This window comes from Haliotis rubra, unplaced genomic scaffold (genome assembly GCF_003918875.1).
Source record: "Haliotis rubra isolate DU_JTF1 unplaced genomic scaffold, ASM391887v1 Scf91, whole genome shotgun sequence".
NCBI lineage: Eukaryota > Metazoa > Mollusca > Gastropoda > Lepetellida > Haliotidae > Haliotis > Haliotis rubra.
The window spans coordinates 1100472-1118779 of record NW_025767646.1 but is presented as its reverse complement, the minus strand read 5'-3'; the positions used below and the strand labels follow the sequence as shown (position 1 = coordinate 1118779).

Here is an 18308-nt window from a genome sequence, read left to right as displayed (position 1 = left end):
TCAAAATGAAGTTAAAAGATAAATTTACCATAAGGACTCTTGGGTGTCACTGCTTTGTCCAACTCAGTGGGCTCACTGACACCGATCTTGTTCTCTGCTGACACACGGAAGTAGTACTCAGTGCCTTCAATCAGGCTGACAGCTTCCAATGTGAGTTTGTCTGCCTTCACTCTGTCCAGTTTGGTCCATGAGGAGCGAGATGCCTCTCGTCTCTCAACAATGTAGCCGGTCAGAGGAGATCCACCATCATCCTTGGGTGGCTTCCATTCAAGAGTCACAGATGTCCTGTCGATCTTGGATGTCTTGAACTCCTGAGGTTTGGATGGTTTGCCTGAAGCCAAAGGAAAATGTGTTATTTCATATACATGCTTTAGATTCATATTCATTTTGATGAAGATTACCAATTCGTTAATATACTGACTTAGGGACCATTCATAATTTATGGCTAGGGGGTTGATGATCATTTTAAGGGGGAGTCAACCATTTGTTCTGGGGAGGTAGGGGGGTCAACAATTTTGTACACATGTTTCTAGGGGGGTCAGCAATTTTGTACATAAAAATATTTAAAAATTATGCTTAAAAAATATTGGAATGGAGAGGGGGGGTTATTGATCTTGTACATGACATGCAGGGGGGGTCACTTACTTTGTACATCAATTTATTTTATTTATTTTATTTATTTTTTTGGGTGTGTGTGTTTCCATTCACATTGTACATGCTTCTCCATAAAAATCATCATCACCCCCCTGGCCATAAATTATGAATGGTTCCTTATATCAAGCAATTTAATTCATTAAATCATGAAAGATGTACTGGTGAACAATGTCACACAAGAGAGCTCTACGTACCAGCAGGTTTCTTGGGAGTGATGACTGAGTCAGTCTCAGCAATTTCACTATAGCCAACTTCATTCTTGGCAGTGACAGCAAAGAAGTAACCAACATTCTCCTTCAGTTTCTCTATCTTGTAGGCTGTGTCATATGATTTGATCTCGGCAACCTTCACCCACTCTTCAGATGTCTCCTCACATTTCTCAATCTTGTAGTGAGTGACCTTGGCACCACCATCTTCCTTTGGTGGTTTCCATTCAATGGCAACATAGTCCTGTCCAACATGGCCGGGTTGCAGGTTCTGAGGTGGACCTGGAGGTTCTGGAGAAGAAAAGAACAATGGTCATTTGTGATGACAACAGATCAGTAATGTTAGGGATGTGGAATGTCCAAATTGGATATTGTCACACAGCTCTCATTGGTTTGCTGTTTAGAATGTAAAAACCAGCAATTTCTAATCATCATTCTTCAACTTAATTCAACAGAAAAGAATTATTGACCATTATTGTGATTTGTATAAGCAGAGGCAGAGGCAAATCAATCTTTAAATGTGCACTTCTATGTATTCTTTCAAAAATTTATGTCATCAAAATGTTTTGATAAACCTGTACATATTGACAAATAGTTTCCTTCCATGGTTTAACATAAGCAAAAACACTAGAGAAACTACTTTCTTCCATTAGGATAAGAACTTAAGACAATGAAATCTGATTACTGATCAACTTACTGAGAGCCTTCTTGGGCTTAGCTGAGTCTTTGCCTTCAAGAGGTTCACTCTCTCCTTCGTCATTAACAGCAATGATGCGGAATAGGTATTCAGTTCCTTCAATGAGATTGTCGGGTGTGAACTTGAGTGTCTGTCCATCGACTTTACCGGCCTTGGACCAGGTGGATCTTGTGGCTGGTCTCATCTCAATGATGTAGTTCTTGAGTGGCAGACCGCCATCACTCTCTGGTGCCTTCCATTCCAGATCACAGGAGTGGTCAGTCACGTTCTCAATCAGAAGAGGACCACGTGGCTTGGATGGTTTGTCTGCAAAACAAATGTATTTAAACTTATCAGATGCTGTCCTCTATCAAAGGTTGCTAAATTGCATATCTTACAACAGACTTCATCAAATATATGACACGATATCCAACTGACCATTTTATTCAATTGCTCTTAGAATGTTGATATTCTTGCTCCCTAGGGCTCTGTTCCATGAAGAGATCCTACCACAAACATGATCTCAACTGCCCTACTTTAGCACAGACTATCACAGTTGTAGTGCTATGATCTCTTTGAGGAACAGGGCCTAAATGTCTATGTGATGATTCCTTGGAATAAGTCAAGAAATTTTGCAAAGACACGCATGCTTCGAACATAATGACTTTGGAGCTAACGATCCCTTTAGCACTACTACTTTTAAGGAACTTATGCAAAAACAGGTTACTCAAAATGCTAAGTATAGAGGGTTTCCAGAAAGCTGACATCAGGATAGGAACAGAGGAAATCATTGACACAGGCACAGTGCAATATGTTTCTTTACTTTTATGGACCTTCTAGTGTTTTAAAAACTATGTTCATAAAGATATTAGCTGACATCTTGAGCATATGAGACCAGATGCTCTGTACCATGGTGTTCAAATCACTCTCTACTCACTGTAAGGACTCTTGGCCTTGGTAGCAGCATCTGCCTCAAGGGGTTCACTTTGACCGGCCTTGTTTTCTGCGATCACACGGAAGAAGTATTCATTGTTCTCAAGAAGGCCATCCACAACATATTCCAGTGTGTCAGCCTTGACCTTGCCTGCCTTAGACCATGTCGATTTCTTGGCATCCCGTTTCTCAATGATGTATCCTGTGAGTGGGGAGCCGCCATCGTCCTTTGGTGCTTTCCATTTGAGTGTAGCAGAGTCACGCTGGACATTGCTGATGTCAAGTGGTCCGACTGGCTTGGATGGGGGAGCTGTGGGCAAGATATAGACCATAGAATAATTCTTGAATAAACATTGAATTGCATAGCAATATCTACATTTGACTCCCTTCAATGAGGCTTGACAAGTTTTGATGAAGAGTGATAAATTTTCATGAAACTTGACAAATTGTTATGACGCTTGACAACTTTTACAGATAAATGACAATCTTGCTTCATAACTTTCAGTGATGCCAGACAACTTTTACTGATGCTTGACCATTCATAGTGATGCTGACCCAATGCATGAATAACACCATGAACAGTGACCTTGTCTACATTGACTATTTCATGTCAAGTAATATATAAGCTTTGTTTCTTCTAAAGATGGACACAGATGATCAAACAATGATTACTAGATTAGAACATGAAGGAACCTAAAGACTCTTAAAGGTATTGTCAAAGATGCTTACATCTTGATAATAAAAAAAACTATGTAGTTCCACATTCAGAAACAGATAAAATGTTAATAAAAGTACAGTGAGTGTATGGATAACCCATTCTGTTAAAGCAAATGGTTCAGGGAGGCCTTTTTAATATTCTTCTGACACACATTATTCTTCATTCAAACAATAATCTACTTACAGATCTTCTTGGTTGGAGTGACATTGTCTGAATCCAAAGGTTCTCCGACGCCAACAGAGTTGACAGCCGAGACTCGGAATTTGTACTTCTTGCCATCCTTGAGCTTCTTGGCTGTGTACTGGGTGGTGGGAGCATCCACTGAGTCTAGCGGCCTCCACTTGCCATCCTCGTACACCTCGATGTTGTACTTGACGATCTTTGCTCCGCCATCTCTCTTGGGTTTGGACCACTCGAGAGTGACAGTGTCCTCACCAATATTGCTGAACTCAATTGGTCCAACAGGTTTGCCAGGAACCTCTGTAAGTTTATCATGAGATATTTATGAGTTAACTGTTCTACTGATCATCCAAAATAAACACTGAAAGTTTAAAACTGTTTCCTTTGCATTTGACATAATTAGTTTTGTGATGATATTCTTCTAACAGTGAAATTTGTTTATAAGGAATTCCATATCACACAGACAAATGTTATTGATAACAACTTCTTTATTTGTTTGTCACCTGAAGAAGGGGCAAGAACTAGCCCAGAAATGTCATGAGAAACAAACAAAGAAGTTGTTATCCATAACATTTGTCTTGTATCACTACACCAACTTCTAAATGCCTTTGAAGAATTTGAATTACATATTTATGTAAAAACAGAATAGACAAAACCCCACCTGGTGCTTTCTTGGGCACAATTTCATGTTCAGACTGGATTGGTTCACTTGGGCCCTCAGCATTGACGGCAATCACACGGAACAGGTATGGTGTGTCTTCCAACAACTTCTTGACATTGTAGTTAAGTGTGTCAGATTTCACAGAGGCAACCTTTGACCAGGATGTCTTACGGACATCTCGCTTCTCGATAATGTATTCTGTGAGTGGTGAGCCTCCATCTGACTTCGGGGGCTTCCAGGTCAAGGTCACACTGTCCTCTGTGATGTCTGAATGCTCAAGGTCCTCTGGGGCTGATGGTTTTCCTAAAGAGGAACAGACTTATCAGAAAGCATTAAAATAATAATGAAATTTGCTGATGGTTTTATCTTCAAATGACCTTCACCTCAAACATGTCCTTCACATACACCTGTGGGGAATCCATCCAACGTCAACAAATCTTTAACCATTAAGCCAATGTTTGAAACAGATTTCTATCAGCAACATTTGTGTTTAGCACCAAATACTGGTCCCAATAAGGCTTCAAATTTACTCAGATATTTTGAAACTTTTCCCAAGTCAATTCAACTTACAGTTATTGAAAACTGAAAATATCATACACAGTAACTGTTCATAAATATTATAATGAAATTTGTTACATTCATGTTTAGTATTTTACATGAAAAAGAGTAGCAGTACTCACCAAATTCTGTCTGCAAGATGTACTACAGCATGCAGCATCAATCAAAACAAACACGACTTGCACGAGGCGGCACGAATAAAATCATGTTATTAGTATTCAACTGCACAATCATGCTGCAGGAGCAAATCACAATCGTCAAGCTGATTGGTTAGATTTTCCTCCAATCAAAAACCTTATCTCACAGACCTAAGGCAAAACCTATTTACCATTCATCATAAATGGAAGATAATTTGATGAAATGTTTGTTTTTTGATTTAATCTAAGTGAGGAAAAAATATCTGCAGAATTATATTATCATAATCTGTAAAGCAAAATGTTTGATCTCCAAGCTGATTAAGAGTTCAGTCCCCTGAAGCTGTAAAGCAAGTTATGTTTATATGATATCCCACAAAGCAAAGTTAGGGAGGATGGTTTTTTTGTAATTTTTCCGATAATGATAGCACTACGATTCTCATACTCTCAGTCACCAGCTGTATGTTCAGGAAGGAGAGAAGAGAACAGGACTATTGTCGGAGACATAGACACAGTGTTAACACAAAGAACACATAACATGTGTTAGATGACATGGAATACAGGCTGTTAACAGTACAGAGGAGTTAATAACAGATTCATATCAACATTGTGATAACAGTTTATTGCCTAGTATAGTATAAAGTTACATGAGTATATATGTTATATAGAGATATATCACACGAAGCCCCAGAGTCTTCTCTACATATATAATATCAGTTTATGTACAAAAACAACCAGCATATAGAAATTCAAACTCAACAAACAAGACATTTTTGGAATATTTTTATATATTTGAACATAATCACAATATCTTGCTTAAATGTTTAAGATGTAATATCTTTCTCAAAATGTTTAAAATGTTATAAAATGTATCCCCATTTAGTGATATGTGACACATTGGCTGTCAATAACATTTTGCACATAATCATCCCACTTTGGCAAAAAGATGCATTGTTCTAGCTAAGACTGACATAAATAAGAGATTCTATCTGTTAAAATACAGTTTGTTTGTAAAACTGCTTACAGCCTAAATGTAAACAGACGATTTTGTTCATATTGCACGTAATTAAGTAAATAATTCAAATTTGATTAACAATTGTGACTTGAATTAAATTCAGAAAATGCATTTTGTAATTATAGGTCAATATTGCTTTTAAATTCCCAAATGCATCATCATATTTTAATAACAGTTATCAATATTGCTTTTAAATTCCCAAATGCATCATCATATTAATAACAGTTATTGAATATTTCCTCAATTCAGATGTATTGAATATTTTTTCAACTGATGGATGACGTACTGTCAAAGTACCAGAGGCAATATATAGTGAGATAGGTTTCAAACCGCTTTTAATATTATTTCAGTTATATCATAGCATGTCATGAAACTCATTTGCATAGGTATGGTGCTAACAAACCGAGAAACTTATCAGAAAAACTTAGGTTTCTGGCACACCTAAGGGAGGCAACTCTGCTTAGACACCCCGACCTCCTCAGCAGATATCAACTGATGCATAGACGTTACTAATGAAAATGTATTATGCAAACCATATGTACACACTTATAAGATCTTCTTCACTACTGGTAACAAAATAAACTGATAATAGTTTATAAAAATAGAGGTAAGTAGTATAATACAACGTATCTAATTACTTATTTGTTACACAACTAATTAACAACAATTTTTAATTACAGTATAACCATAATTATATAAGTGTGTATGTAAATGAAGATTATAATATCCTACTAAATTGTTCACATCTTGTTTCTAATCAATATTTAGTACATAAATATAATTTATTTATATTACTAGATAATTTACGATAAACAATCAGATTAAGTGAATTAATAATGAAATATTTCAGATGACATGAAATCAAAACGGTCACAGGTTAGTAGGATATTTTGTCATGCTGAAAAAAAGTCTCAACAATCATCAAAATACTTCAAACAAAACATATAAACTTAACATGCAATATAAGTAAAACAAATGGACTGAAATCTACAACCTGATGTGAAATACTTCTAATGAAAATAACTATTAGATATTTGGACAGTTTTACCCAAGCTGACTGAGGGACAATTTAAGACTTCATCACTGAACTGTTAGGGACATTCCCTGCAATATTGATATCTATTAAATACTAACATAAACAAAATCAGATCGTAGACTTCATAACAATCTAGAAACAAATCTCAATAGTTGATATAAAATTATAAAAAAATACACAAATGTCAGTAAAAATGCAATTATATTTTGCATCCTAGAAATGTATGACATGAAAATGCTGAACCAGTGGTCGTTTGGTAAATATGACTATTTTGATGCATCAGCTTTCTTGTATATACATAAAGCAAACACATGAATGCAGTATAGATAGAGCATGAATAAAAGGAAAAGGCAAAGGCAAAATCTGTTTGGAAAATTGGAATGCTTTTGAGTTTACAGAATATATAAAAACTGTAATTTTGAGGGTACTATTTGGCTTGAATAATCATCATTTCCAGAGAGTAGAATGTACAATGATAATGAAAAGCTTCTCTGTGATCATGAAAAGAGCTGATATCTTGATTATGTGGAAACCATACCAATCCACTACTTTCTGAGATCAGTTTCTTCTAATGCTATTTTCCTGATAGTCTTACATCATTAATATGATTCAGCAGGGTCAGACCATTTTTCTAAGGATATTGTGCTGGTCAACTATAAGTACTTTGGCACCACAAAACTCAGTGAGGTAAAAGGAAGTATTATTACTGGCAAAATGCTTCAGGAAAAATCTCCATACTTGGCTGAAGAAAACAGTTATTCTTTAATACTAAGTATTATTCCGAATTTAGCAAGTTGACAAGCACATATGAACGTCCACATAGCCAGACATCACATATTTATATATGGTCTCAGAAAACAGAGATTCAATCCACTTGGGTCCCATGCAGGAAAACAGTCAGATTCTAGCACACTACCACACTCAACGCCGTTTGGGCAAGAAGCGCAAAGAACTGTTGGCTAGCTGTAACCTACCGAATGGACTCTTTGGAACAACACCAGAATCGGATTCTCTGGGTTCAGATTTTCCGACTTCATTTTCAGCTGTCACTTGGAAGAAATATTCGGTGCCTTCAACAAGTCCGCTGACCTTCAGCTGTGTGACATTACCCTCGACCTTGCCTGCACGGGTGTACGTTGACCTCTTGGCATCACGACGCTCCACGATGTATGAGATGATGTCAGTGCCACCATCGTCTTTGGGTGGAGTCCAGTTCAGAGTCACACCATCACGGACAATGTCAGCGTACTCAATAGGACCGGGTTTGGAAGGAACATCTGAATTATGTAAAGCAGTGAAAACGTAGTGACATATGTAAAATGCCTAAAACTATACCATCAGCTTTTTTATTGTTCGTTTCACAAATCATTCAAAACTGACAACTTATATGAAAACACAAAACAGAGAGGTAAACTTTTGATGTGAATTCTTACTTTCAGCTACCAGTCATATTAAAATAATACACCTATTTTTTATACCTACTCTAATCGATTTTCATGCAAAAATGTTCATTAACATTTTAATAACACAGAAACTACACCAAAAGAATATTAAATTCTTAAACTCTGACCTAATATTTTTTGTGAGTGTTGAGTGGTAAGCACAGACTGATACAAAAATTTGATCCTGATTCAACTGTGTTGATGAAACAGAAAGCTATGATGAACTTACCAATGACCTCGACATCAAACTTGGCCTTGTCTTCGCCAGCTTCGTTCTCCGCAGTCAATGTGTACAGACCATCCTCCTCCTTGCTCACCTTCTTGATTGTCAGCGAGGTGCTGGTGTCATGTGTATCTATGGTAACCTTACCAGCTGATCTCATTGGCTGATCATCCTTTGCCCAGGTGATTCTGGGAGTGGGGATTCCCTTGACCTTGACAGGGATCTTGAGGTTACTGCCAGCATGGAGGGTGATGAGGTCGCGGAACTTGTTGTCGAACTCCAGCACAGGGGGAGCTGTTGGGATTAAATACATCTCAGAGTAATGCAGTAAATCAATGAATTTTAACATCCCTTTTGGAGAACACTTTAGATACATTCAGTCTACTCAGTGTGGTATGTTTGGAACACCCAAAGCGGTGTAGGTCACAGATGTTTACAGAAACTTTTTGTGAAATCAATGTACAGAGATAATGTTGCTGACAGACTTAGGATCTTAATCCATATCTGAGATATGAATCCATGACAAGTATATTCCAGCAGCTTATGGGAACGACACTTCACAATGAGCTCCTTTACTTTAGACCACCAGACCCACGCCCAATGGAAGCAAGCCAATATTGTCTTACAAAGGACAATCAATATAAAGTGAACATCATTTGGTCAGCTATAATGGATTAATATGCATTGTGGGTTAACCATGATATATAAGTATATGAGTTGATAATGACATCAAAATAGTGAGCTGACCACCATGTGATGTTGATGCAATTCTCCAAAGGTCTGAATGATTAATTTTTTTTTCATTCAAACTCTGTGTATGTCTTTCTAGATGTCTTCCTACCTTGGATATCAAGCTGTCCTGATGTTGTTACTGTGCCAAGGTCGTTGCTAGCTTCACACGTGTAGCTGCCAGCATCCCGTTCTGTGCATTCTGTGATTGTCAGAGATGCGAACATGTCCTCATAGAAGATTTCATGTCTCTTGTCCTCCGTGACATCCCGGCGGTCCTTCATCCTGCAATACAGAGCGCCCATCCTTTTCATGCTTCCGTTTCAAATTTATGAAATCATCCTTTCAAAATCATAAATAATCATCCTTTTATTTCCAATATATATTAACATTATGTACTGGTATTTGATTTGAGGACTGTCAAGAGTGATCTCCCTTACCACTTGATAGAGGGCTCTGGTTCACCACTGATCTTGCATTCCAAGATGGCCGTCTCTCCCTCCATTACAGCCAGGTCTGGTAGGCCTTCTAGTACAGCTGGAGCCTCACCAACTGAGGAAAAGAGCGGGAATTTAGAGTATAGTCCAGGAATGACTGAATGAACTAACAAAACAGTAAGGCATCCTCTTGACACATTGAAGCACTTTACCAGTATGGTAAATACAAAAGTGTTATCAGTAATACATATGAAGATGGAAAATCACTTACTCTGTACTTTTGTGGCAAAAGACCATTTTGAAAGCCAATAGCTGAATCATATGTTATGTTCACCAATGAGATAGGACATAGTGTTGGTAACACACATGAAGATGGGAAATAACTTTTTCCATAATTTGTGTAAAAAGACCATTTTGAAAGCATATAGCTGAATCATATTTTATGCTCACCAATAGGATCTTTGGCGACAACAGGCTGTGATGGGGATGAAGGTGGACCAAGACCAGCCTTGTTCTCGGCCATGATGCGGAACTCATACTCTGCACCTTCCATCAGTTCTGGGACTTTGTAACTGGTCTCTGGGATCTTGATGTTCTGACTGGCTTGTACCCAGCGGACATTTCCACTGACTCTCATCTCGACAGCGTAGTTGAAGATTGGGCTACCGCCATCCTTCTCTGGAGCCAGCCATTTCAGAGTGACTGAATCCTTGGTGACATCCACCACTTCAGGCTTGCGAGGAGCATCGGGTTTGTCTGTGGAGGCAAGTCAGAGTATGAAGACATGGGCAATTAATTATGAAATCAGATAATTCACAGCAATATTCCAGCTATATGGCAGTGGTCTGTAAGTAATTGAGTCTGGAGCAGACAATCCAGGGATCAACAGTATGAGCATCGATCTACGCAATTGAGATACGATGACACGTGTCTACCCAGTCAGCGAGCCTGACCACCCGATCCCGTTAGTTGCCTCTTACGACAAGCATGGGTTACTGAAGATCAATTCTAACCCGGATCTTCACGGGTGCATAGATAGTAATTAACCATCACAGCGGGGCACACCAGAAATGGGGTTCATACATTGTACCCATGTTGGGAATCAAACCTGGGCCTTCAGTGTGACGAATTAACGCTTTAACCACTTGGCTACCCCACTGCCCATCTCATGTCTAAAGACTGCACAATAAAAAAGCATTTTGGAGATTGGAATGAAATTTACTAAATTAGTAAACAGGATACAGCATATTTTTTATGCAACAGTTTTTATTTGAGAATTGGGGAAAAAAATACAATTTGAAAAGCTTACTGAATGGATCTTTCACAAGGATTGGTCCAAGAGCATCACATGGTTTGCCAATTCCAGCAGCATTTTCGCAGACACCCGGAATTCATACTTGTCATTTTCCACCAAATCATTGACGGTAAAGACAGTATCCCGGACTGGAGATTTGTTGGTTCGGACCCACCGAGAACTGGTTGGGCTCTTCTTCTCAATGATGTAACTTGTAATTGGTGATCCTCCATCGCTCTCTGGTGGCTCCCATGTGAGCGTGACCGATGACCTTGTCACCTCACTAGCCTTCAGTTTCCTGGGAGTCTGTGGCACATCTGAAATGTAGATGGCAAAATGGTAGACAGCAAAATGGGCAATCACTTCTCTCTAAAATCATTCACCCCATCACCACTTGTTTCCCTGAATATCACTTAGAAGGTTATGGAAGATAATTATTTGTCTATTAAAGAACAAATCTATTTGAAAGCAGACTGGCATTTTCCATCAACATTTTGGTGGTATCATAACAATTTCTTGACTTTCTCTTACCATATGGACATTTGGCAATAGTTCCCTCATCCATCTCAGCTGGTTCACTGACGCCAACTTCATTTTCAGCAGATACACGGAAGAAGTATTCATTGCCTTCCAGCAGTTTAATGACAGCATAGGTGTTGGTGCTGCCATCTACGGTGTGGACTGGCATCCACGTGTTGCGTTTGGCATCACGCTTCTCGATGAAATATCCCGACAGATCGCAGCCACCAGTGTCGGAGGGAGTCTCCCATGACAGGACTATGGAGTCCTTCATTATGTCGATCACATGGAGGTTGTTGGGCATGGATGGTTTGTCCGCGGAAATAGAATGAATAATCTCCATCAGATCTTTTCATTATTTAATATTTGACAGCTGACAAACAAACTTATATTTGCGAGAACGTTTCTTATTTTGTTTGTTGTTTGACAGCATCTTCAGCAATTTCTTTAGATACATACAAGAGGCCTGTCGATAATTGATTCTGGACCATCCAATCCAAGTGACTACCCAAAACAAGCATAAGTTGTTGGGGATGACATCCAACCTGACATTCCCATATGGGACAGTGGGATAAATTATTTATGCCACATTCAGTGAGCTTCCATCTATACAATCCATGGAAGTCAGATCCAGGCAACTAATGTTCGGTACTGCTAACCTATTCTGTTTTAGAATTCCTACTGGGGCTTGAAACTGAAAATAATCCATATATCCCTCACACTACCAAAGGACAACATTTCAATTTCATGCACAGAAAACACAGGAGTTTCCACTGATCCTCACCTTTGACATTGATCTCGAAGTCTGCCTCTGCTTTGCCAACGACGTTCTCAGCAGCAATGGTGTACATGCCAGTGTCGTCAAGCATGGCGTTCTTGATGGTCAGAGTGCTGAAGTCATCTGTAGTGTCCACGCTGATGCGTTCTGACTTCTCCAAAGGTTCATCATCGAGGAACCATGAGATTTTGGGAGATGGGATACCGCTGACATTGACCTGTAGGACCAGGGTGGATCCACCCTTGACAGTCTGAGCACTCTTCAGGCGGTTGTCATACTCTAGAGCAGGAGCAGCTGGAAAAATAATCAGGAAATGTTAACACTTTTCTTAGAAACTGAATTCTGATTATGTTAATGCAAGTTTCAGTTCAACATTACATTGGCAGTGTTTCAGATTTGAAATAGTCTCTATGAACCAATATCTTGAATAACTGACTGACTGACTGAGTTTGGTTTTACTCCGCTTTTAGCAATATTCCAGCAACGTCACGGCGGGGGACACCAGAAATGTTATCTTGAATAACGATAATAGGAACGGAGCAATGTGTCTACCGAAATTGGGTAGTAAATTGATTCAGGGTAGAGAGGAACTGTTTGATTGATATTTTAGAAGTTAGTTACCAACAAGAAAGGTAAGATATTTTATGGATAGCAACTTCTTTATTATTTTACATCATTCATAAAGAATCTTCCCTTTCTTTGTACAGATGAAGATAGGTCCCTTTCATTATATACATACTGTGAATCGCAAGTTGTCCCTCGGTGCTGACTTGACCAAGAGGGTTGGTCACCTCACACTTGTAGCGAGCAGTGTCTGATGGTTCGGTTTTGTGAATGACGAGGGATGCAACTTCATCCTCGTAGCTCATCTCGTACTTGGAGCTCTTCTTGACCTCCTTGGTTCCCTTGAACCACTTGATTTCACCTTCGGGCTCGCCGACATCAACATCACATTCCAAGATGGCATCCTTCGGTGCAACTGCAACTTCATCTTGCAAGGGTTCTATGATAACTGGTGGTACACCAACTGTAAACAAATGTGGAAAAATGTAAACAAAATTGTAAGATGTTTAATAATGTCAATCATGTTCACATACAACATATTGATTAAATCTTTGTTTACGTTAATTTTAATCAACAGATTTGCCCGATTTACAGCCAGACATTGTTCTTTTATTGTTTGTGGATTTCCATTAACTCTTTAGCTTGATTACCTCAAGATAACCTTGTGTACATGCATGTTGTTTTGGAAATATATACGATTGCAAGAGCAGGATACAGACAGTATTTACAATATGTACAGTAAAAGATTATAGACTGTCCTTCTATAGTGTCTTTCTATACAATGCCTGTTTGCACTAGAATGGACAATATGAATTTGACTTGTCATTTTTAAGCATTCCATTTTTTATTTGAAATATAAATAATAGTGGATAAGCGAACCAATATAATCATGAAATGTTTATAATTTTTGCAGTTTTGGTTATGAATAATCAGACAGAATTATCCTGTTGAAGAGAGACACGTACCAATAGGTTCCACCACCTTGACTGGTGCTGTAGGTTGTGATGGTGGTCCAACACCAGCTTTGTTCTCTGCACTCACACGGAACTCATATTCCGAAGTTCTCCTTGAGGCCGGTCACACTGAAGGTAGTGTCAGGGACAATGCCGTCACTCTTCCTCTGCCAGTTGTACGAGTCTTTCGGGCGGTACTCCACCACATAATTGGTGATGGGGCTGCCACCATCTTCCTCTGGAGGAGCCCATTTCAAGGCTACAGACTTCTTGTCGGTTCCAGTGACTTCAGGCTTGCCAGGAGGTCCGGGGGGTCCTGTGGGAGATACCACAGAGTTGATGACTGGTGCAAGTTGTCACACAAAGAACATTAAATGCTTGAACAGGATGCATCATCTGCACCCATTTACAATGGATTTTTAAGGCATTACAAAACACACACACACACACACACACAGAGACATCCACTAATAGAGATTTATGCTGCTTCTAGCAATATTCCAGCAATATCATTTGGGAGGGGGTAGAGGGAGAGAAGAGTGAATGAAAGACACCATAAATGGGCTTCACACATTGTACCCATATGGGGAATCAAACCTCAGGCTGTTCCAATGAAGCCAGACAAGATGGCTAATTTTGTCAAATGATATTTTCAGATTAGTCAACTGACATGACTAAGTTTATATGTTCACAGGAAGCAGGTCACATGGTAAAATAGTGGGGCCAGATAACAAGGGAGGTTACTATGTCAGATATATAGTCAAAGGTAATAGAGACATGAAGAGTTACATAACTCAGCAAAGAACATATTTCTTACATTTTCAGACAATCACAATACTTTTCACTAACTGTAAGATAAAACAATACCCACCCCATGGATCCTTGGCTGTGAATTCAGTTGATGGTTCACTGGGTTCGCTGGGACCGGCCTTGTTGACGGCGATGACGCGGTACTGGTAGGTGTTGTCTTCCAGCAGGTCCACGTCCTTGAAGGTAAGTTCAGCTACAGGCTCCTTGGTGACCTGGATGTAGCGAGGACTGTATCCTGACTTGCGCTCCAGCAGGTAGCCTGTGACTGGGGATCCACCATCATTGGCTGGCGGCTTCCAGGAAATCACAGCAGAGTCCTTGAAGATGTCCGACACTTCAGGTGCATCAGGCTTATCTGGTACATCTAGGTGAAGAAACACAATAACAGTTCAAGTCAGACAAACAGTAGAATAATATTACTTGACAACTTTATTCCAAAATCATAACCTATGATCTTCACATCAGTTCAGAAAACTGTGAGATCCAATAATCAATGCGAATAATCCTACTTATTTATAGGCTGATCTTTTTTAACCTGTGTCACTGCCAGTTGGTTCAACTGTTCTTTTCACATAAGCTTAGCTCTGTTTTTGTGACAGAGATAATAAATACATAAGGTATTGACATTCTTCCACGACAACATACATGTTTCAGAACTTCAACTTACTGAAAGGATGCTTGGCAGTGATGTTGTCCGACTCGACTGGCTCACTTTTTCCAATCTCATTCTGAGCAAACACCCTGAAGACATACTGGTTGCCCTCAACCAGGTCTGGAACAGTGAACTGCAGATCGGTGGTACTGCCCACTTCGTAGAATGACCTGCGGCCAGACTCTCGCTTCTCGATGATGTAACCCGTGATTGGTTTGCCTCCATCGTCAGCAGGCACCTCCCATTTGACGGTGGCGCTCTCAGCAGTAATGTCACACACAGTCAAGTCTCTCACTTGGCTGGGTTTGTCTGGAAAATGGAAACAAATGGTCAACTAAAGAGCTTACAACACTATGAGTAAGTAATTCATAGATATCATTCTACTTACTGTGAGAGGGAAGCCAAAAGTGAGTCAGGCTAAGATTTTTACCATTTTGATGAAATATATAGGTGTCAACTGATTCAAAGAATGAACAGAAGAATGAGTGAGTTGAGTTTAACACACAATGTACCAGTATTCTAGCAATACTCCAGTTGGGGTGGGGAGACACTGGAAATAGTTTTCACATGTAATACCCATGAGGGATTCAAACCCAGTATGAGCCAGTGCTTTAACCACACAGCTACCCCGCTGCCCTACGTAATTACATGTAACACTGCTTGGCTCACCTAAGACAATCAGCTTAATGGTGATGGTAGCCTTGCCGTTAGGATTCTCCAGTGAAAGGGTATAGTCTCCAGTGTCTGTGCGGATGACTTTGGCCAGACGAATGGTAGTCATGTTGTCGATCGTCTCCGCTTCGATCCTCTTCTTGTCTGGAAGAGATCCTCCATTGTACAGCCAAGTACACTTGGGCTGAGGGTTGCCAGAGAAGGGCACCTCCCAGGCGGTGGACTGGCCGGTGTGAAGGATGATAGTCTCATCAAACCTCTTGTCGTACAGGATCTTAGGTGGAGCTGCAGAACAAATAGGTTGGTTTAGATTTGTTGCAGAATAAGACAGATTGTATGAAAAAGTAGATAAGAATCAGGATATCACTGGTTGTCAAACTTCAGACTTAATTAGGGGTTAAAAGTGTTCAACAAACCAGACTGAAGGTGTGAATGGTCTATATGTGTTCATGTACAATGCATCCTTCCTGAAGGTGTAAATATACAAAGTTAACTGACATGATGTGTCTGTGCCACAGACAACTCTATCAAAGTTAGGTGAAGCGTACATTTCACTCAACCAAAGTGAACATTGTAAAACTCATTTACACATTTGTTTAGAAAAAAAGTACTGATAAAGTGTCTCATCGAATGACACGAAGGTAAGTAATGGTCATGAGTGCAAAAGAACCATGACAGTGTGTATTTACTCACCTTCCACAAACAGACCAGCATCACTCCTCTTGGACTTGGCGTGGATGCTGTATTCAGCCTCATCCTTCTCTGTGACATCAGAGATGATGAGACGATGCACGCAGCCATCATGGATGATCTCATACTTGTCGCTGGGAAGGAGGACCTCGGTCTCCCTGTTCCACTGCACCATCACATGGGGCTTAGACAGCTCGCACTCGAACACAGCTGTACTGGGGATCTCACTGATGTCAATGTCTTCAAGTGGTCGGATGATGTCCACATCTTCTTCTGTAATCAGAGACAGTAATTTACAGTCAATTTCTCATATTGCTACGATGTTCATGTAGTCATTGCTAGTTAGTTTGATTGTATTCCAGTCATATTTTATCCCCTTTTCCTCACAGTGATCTGAGCTACAAGAATATCATAGGTCCCATGCTTTACCAAAGACTTTTGATCGTTTTAGCACTACATGGCCACTTTGTGGAACCAGGCCTGATCCTGTACTCAGCTACAGGAACCTTTATGACTGTATACAGGTCTGTCCTATACAATAAAATGAGTGAGTGAGAGGGTAGGCGATTTGTGTCCTGTTCACAAAATTTCAGATATCACAGATTGTGTCACTTAAAATGGAGAAAATAGTTCAAAATATCTCTGACGCTATCACATTGTTGCAATTCGTGAGGACAGGTATAGTTCTGACAAACCTAAGATCATAGTCTGAGATTTACACCAGCAACTGACAGATCCTGGCCATGGGACACAACTCTGCACTGAGAGTTACGGCCCTTAGATGAGTATGCCTTTTAAGCCCTTTTAGGAATGTGTACAAGTTAATACCTAAAGGATGTTTAAAGTGTATACATTATGACACAATGACCAACAATGTTAATTTTAATAAATCATTTTGTCATATTTCAGTAAAGAACCAGCAGATGATAGTCTGAATCTTTAAAGATTGTACAGTGATTCGACCATGAAGTTTAGAAATCCTGCCTGTCTTATCAAAAAGGTAGATATCAACACCTACCCTCCACAAGTGCTTGAGCCTTGGACTTCTTGTCAGCAATCTTGATGGAGTACTCAGCTTCATCCTTGAGTTCTGCATTGGTGATGGTCAGCATGTACTTCCCTGCACCGTCCACACCCATCTTGACACGGTCAGATGGCAACATCTTCACGCCCTCCTTGTACCAGGTGGCAGGTTTGCCGGGTTTTGACACGACACACTCCATGTGGATGGTTTCAGTCTCCATGACATGGACATCGGTCAGTGGCTGCAGGAACTCAAATGGCTCCTCTGTAATGGGAGACAGAGTGGTCAGTGCATACAGAAATTCAGGTGCCCCCTCGAAAAGAACATACTTTCTATTATGAGAATTGTTTTGTGAAACCTGAAAGAGTGAGTGAGTGAGTATGGTTTTTCACCGCTTTTAGCAATATTCCAGCAATATCACGGTGGGGAACACCAGAAATGGGCTTCACAAATTGTACCCATGTGGGGAATAAAACCTATGTCTTCGGTGTGACAAGTGAACACTTTAACCAGTAGGCTACCCCACCGCCCCAAAGCACAAAACAAGAAGGGATATGATACCAGTATTTCATCTGGGCAAAAAAACAACTTCATCAGTTGTCTGTTTGTTTGTTATGGAGCAGATAAAGCAGAGAGTGATATAGTGAGCAGCATTCAATGTTATAAGATTTGAATGACAAACAATTCATGAAGTCAACATGCCTGACTGCCTGATCCATTATTCAACTTGTACCAAAAAGCATAGGATGC

At 39.7% G+C, this 18308-nt stretch overlaps 1 protein-coding gene across 1 annotated transcript in view; it reads right to left on the bottom strand.

The window, feature by feature from the left end:
- LOC124264125 (titin-like) overlaps nt 1–18308 on the bottom strand; it is a 72152-nt gene that overhangs the window by 21995 nt on the left and 31849 nt on the right. The window contains exons 15-35 of the mRNA XM_046698845.1: nt 17553–17822; nt 16538–16807; nt 15842–16129; nt 15188–15481; nt 14582–14884; nt 13811–14026; nt 12933–13220; nt 12200–12487; nt 11428–11763; nt 11079–11213; nt 10053–10358; nt 9606–9717; nt 9278–9450; nt 8443–8730; nt 7746–8048; nt 4029–4331; nt 3371–3667; nt 2474–2779; nt 1558–1863; nt 849–1151; nt 29–331 (exon numbers count right to left, since the gene is read on the bottom strand). Of these exons, the coding sequence (XP_046554801.1) occupies nt 29–331; nt 849–1151; nt 1558–1863; nt 2474–2779; nt 3371–3667; nt 4029–4331; nt 7746–8048; nt 8443–8730; nt 9278–9450; nt 9606–9717; nt 10053–10358; nt 11079–11213; nt 11428–11763; nt 12200–12487; nt 12933–13220; nt 13811–14026; nt 14582–14884; nt 15188–15481; nt 15842–16129; nt 16538–16807; nt 17553–17822 (5688 nt within the window). The remainder of the gene's footprint in view (nt 1–28; nt 332–848; nt 1152–1557; nt 1864–2473; nt 2780–3370; nt 3668–4028; nt 4332–7745; nt 8049–8442; nt 8731–9277; nt 9451–9605; nt 9718–10052; nt 10359–11078; nt 11214–11427; nt 11764–12199; nt 12488–12932; nt 13221–13810; nt 14027–14581; nt 14885–15187; nt 15482–15841; nt 16130–16537; nt 16808–17552; nt 17823–18308) is intronic.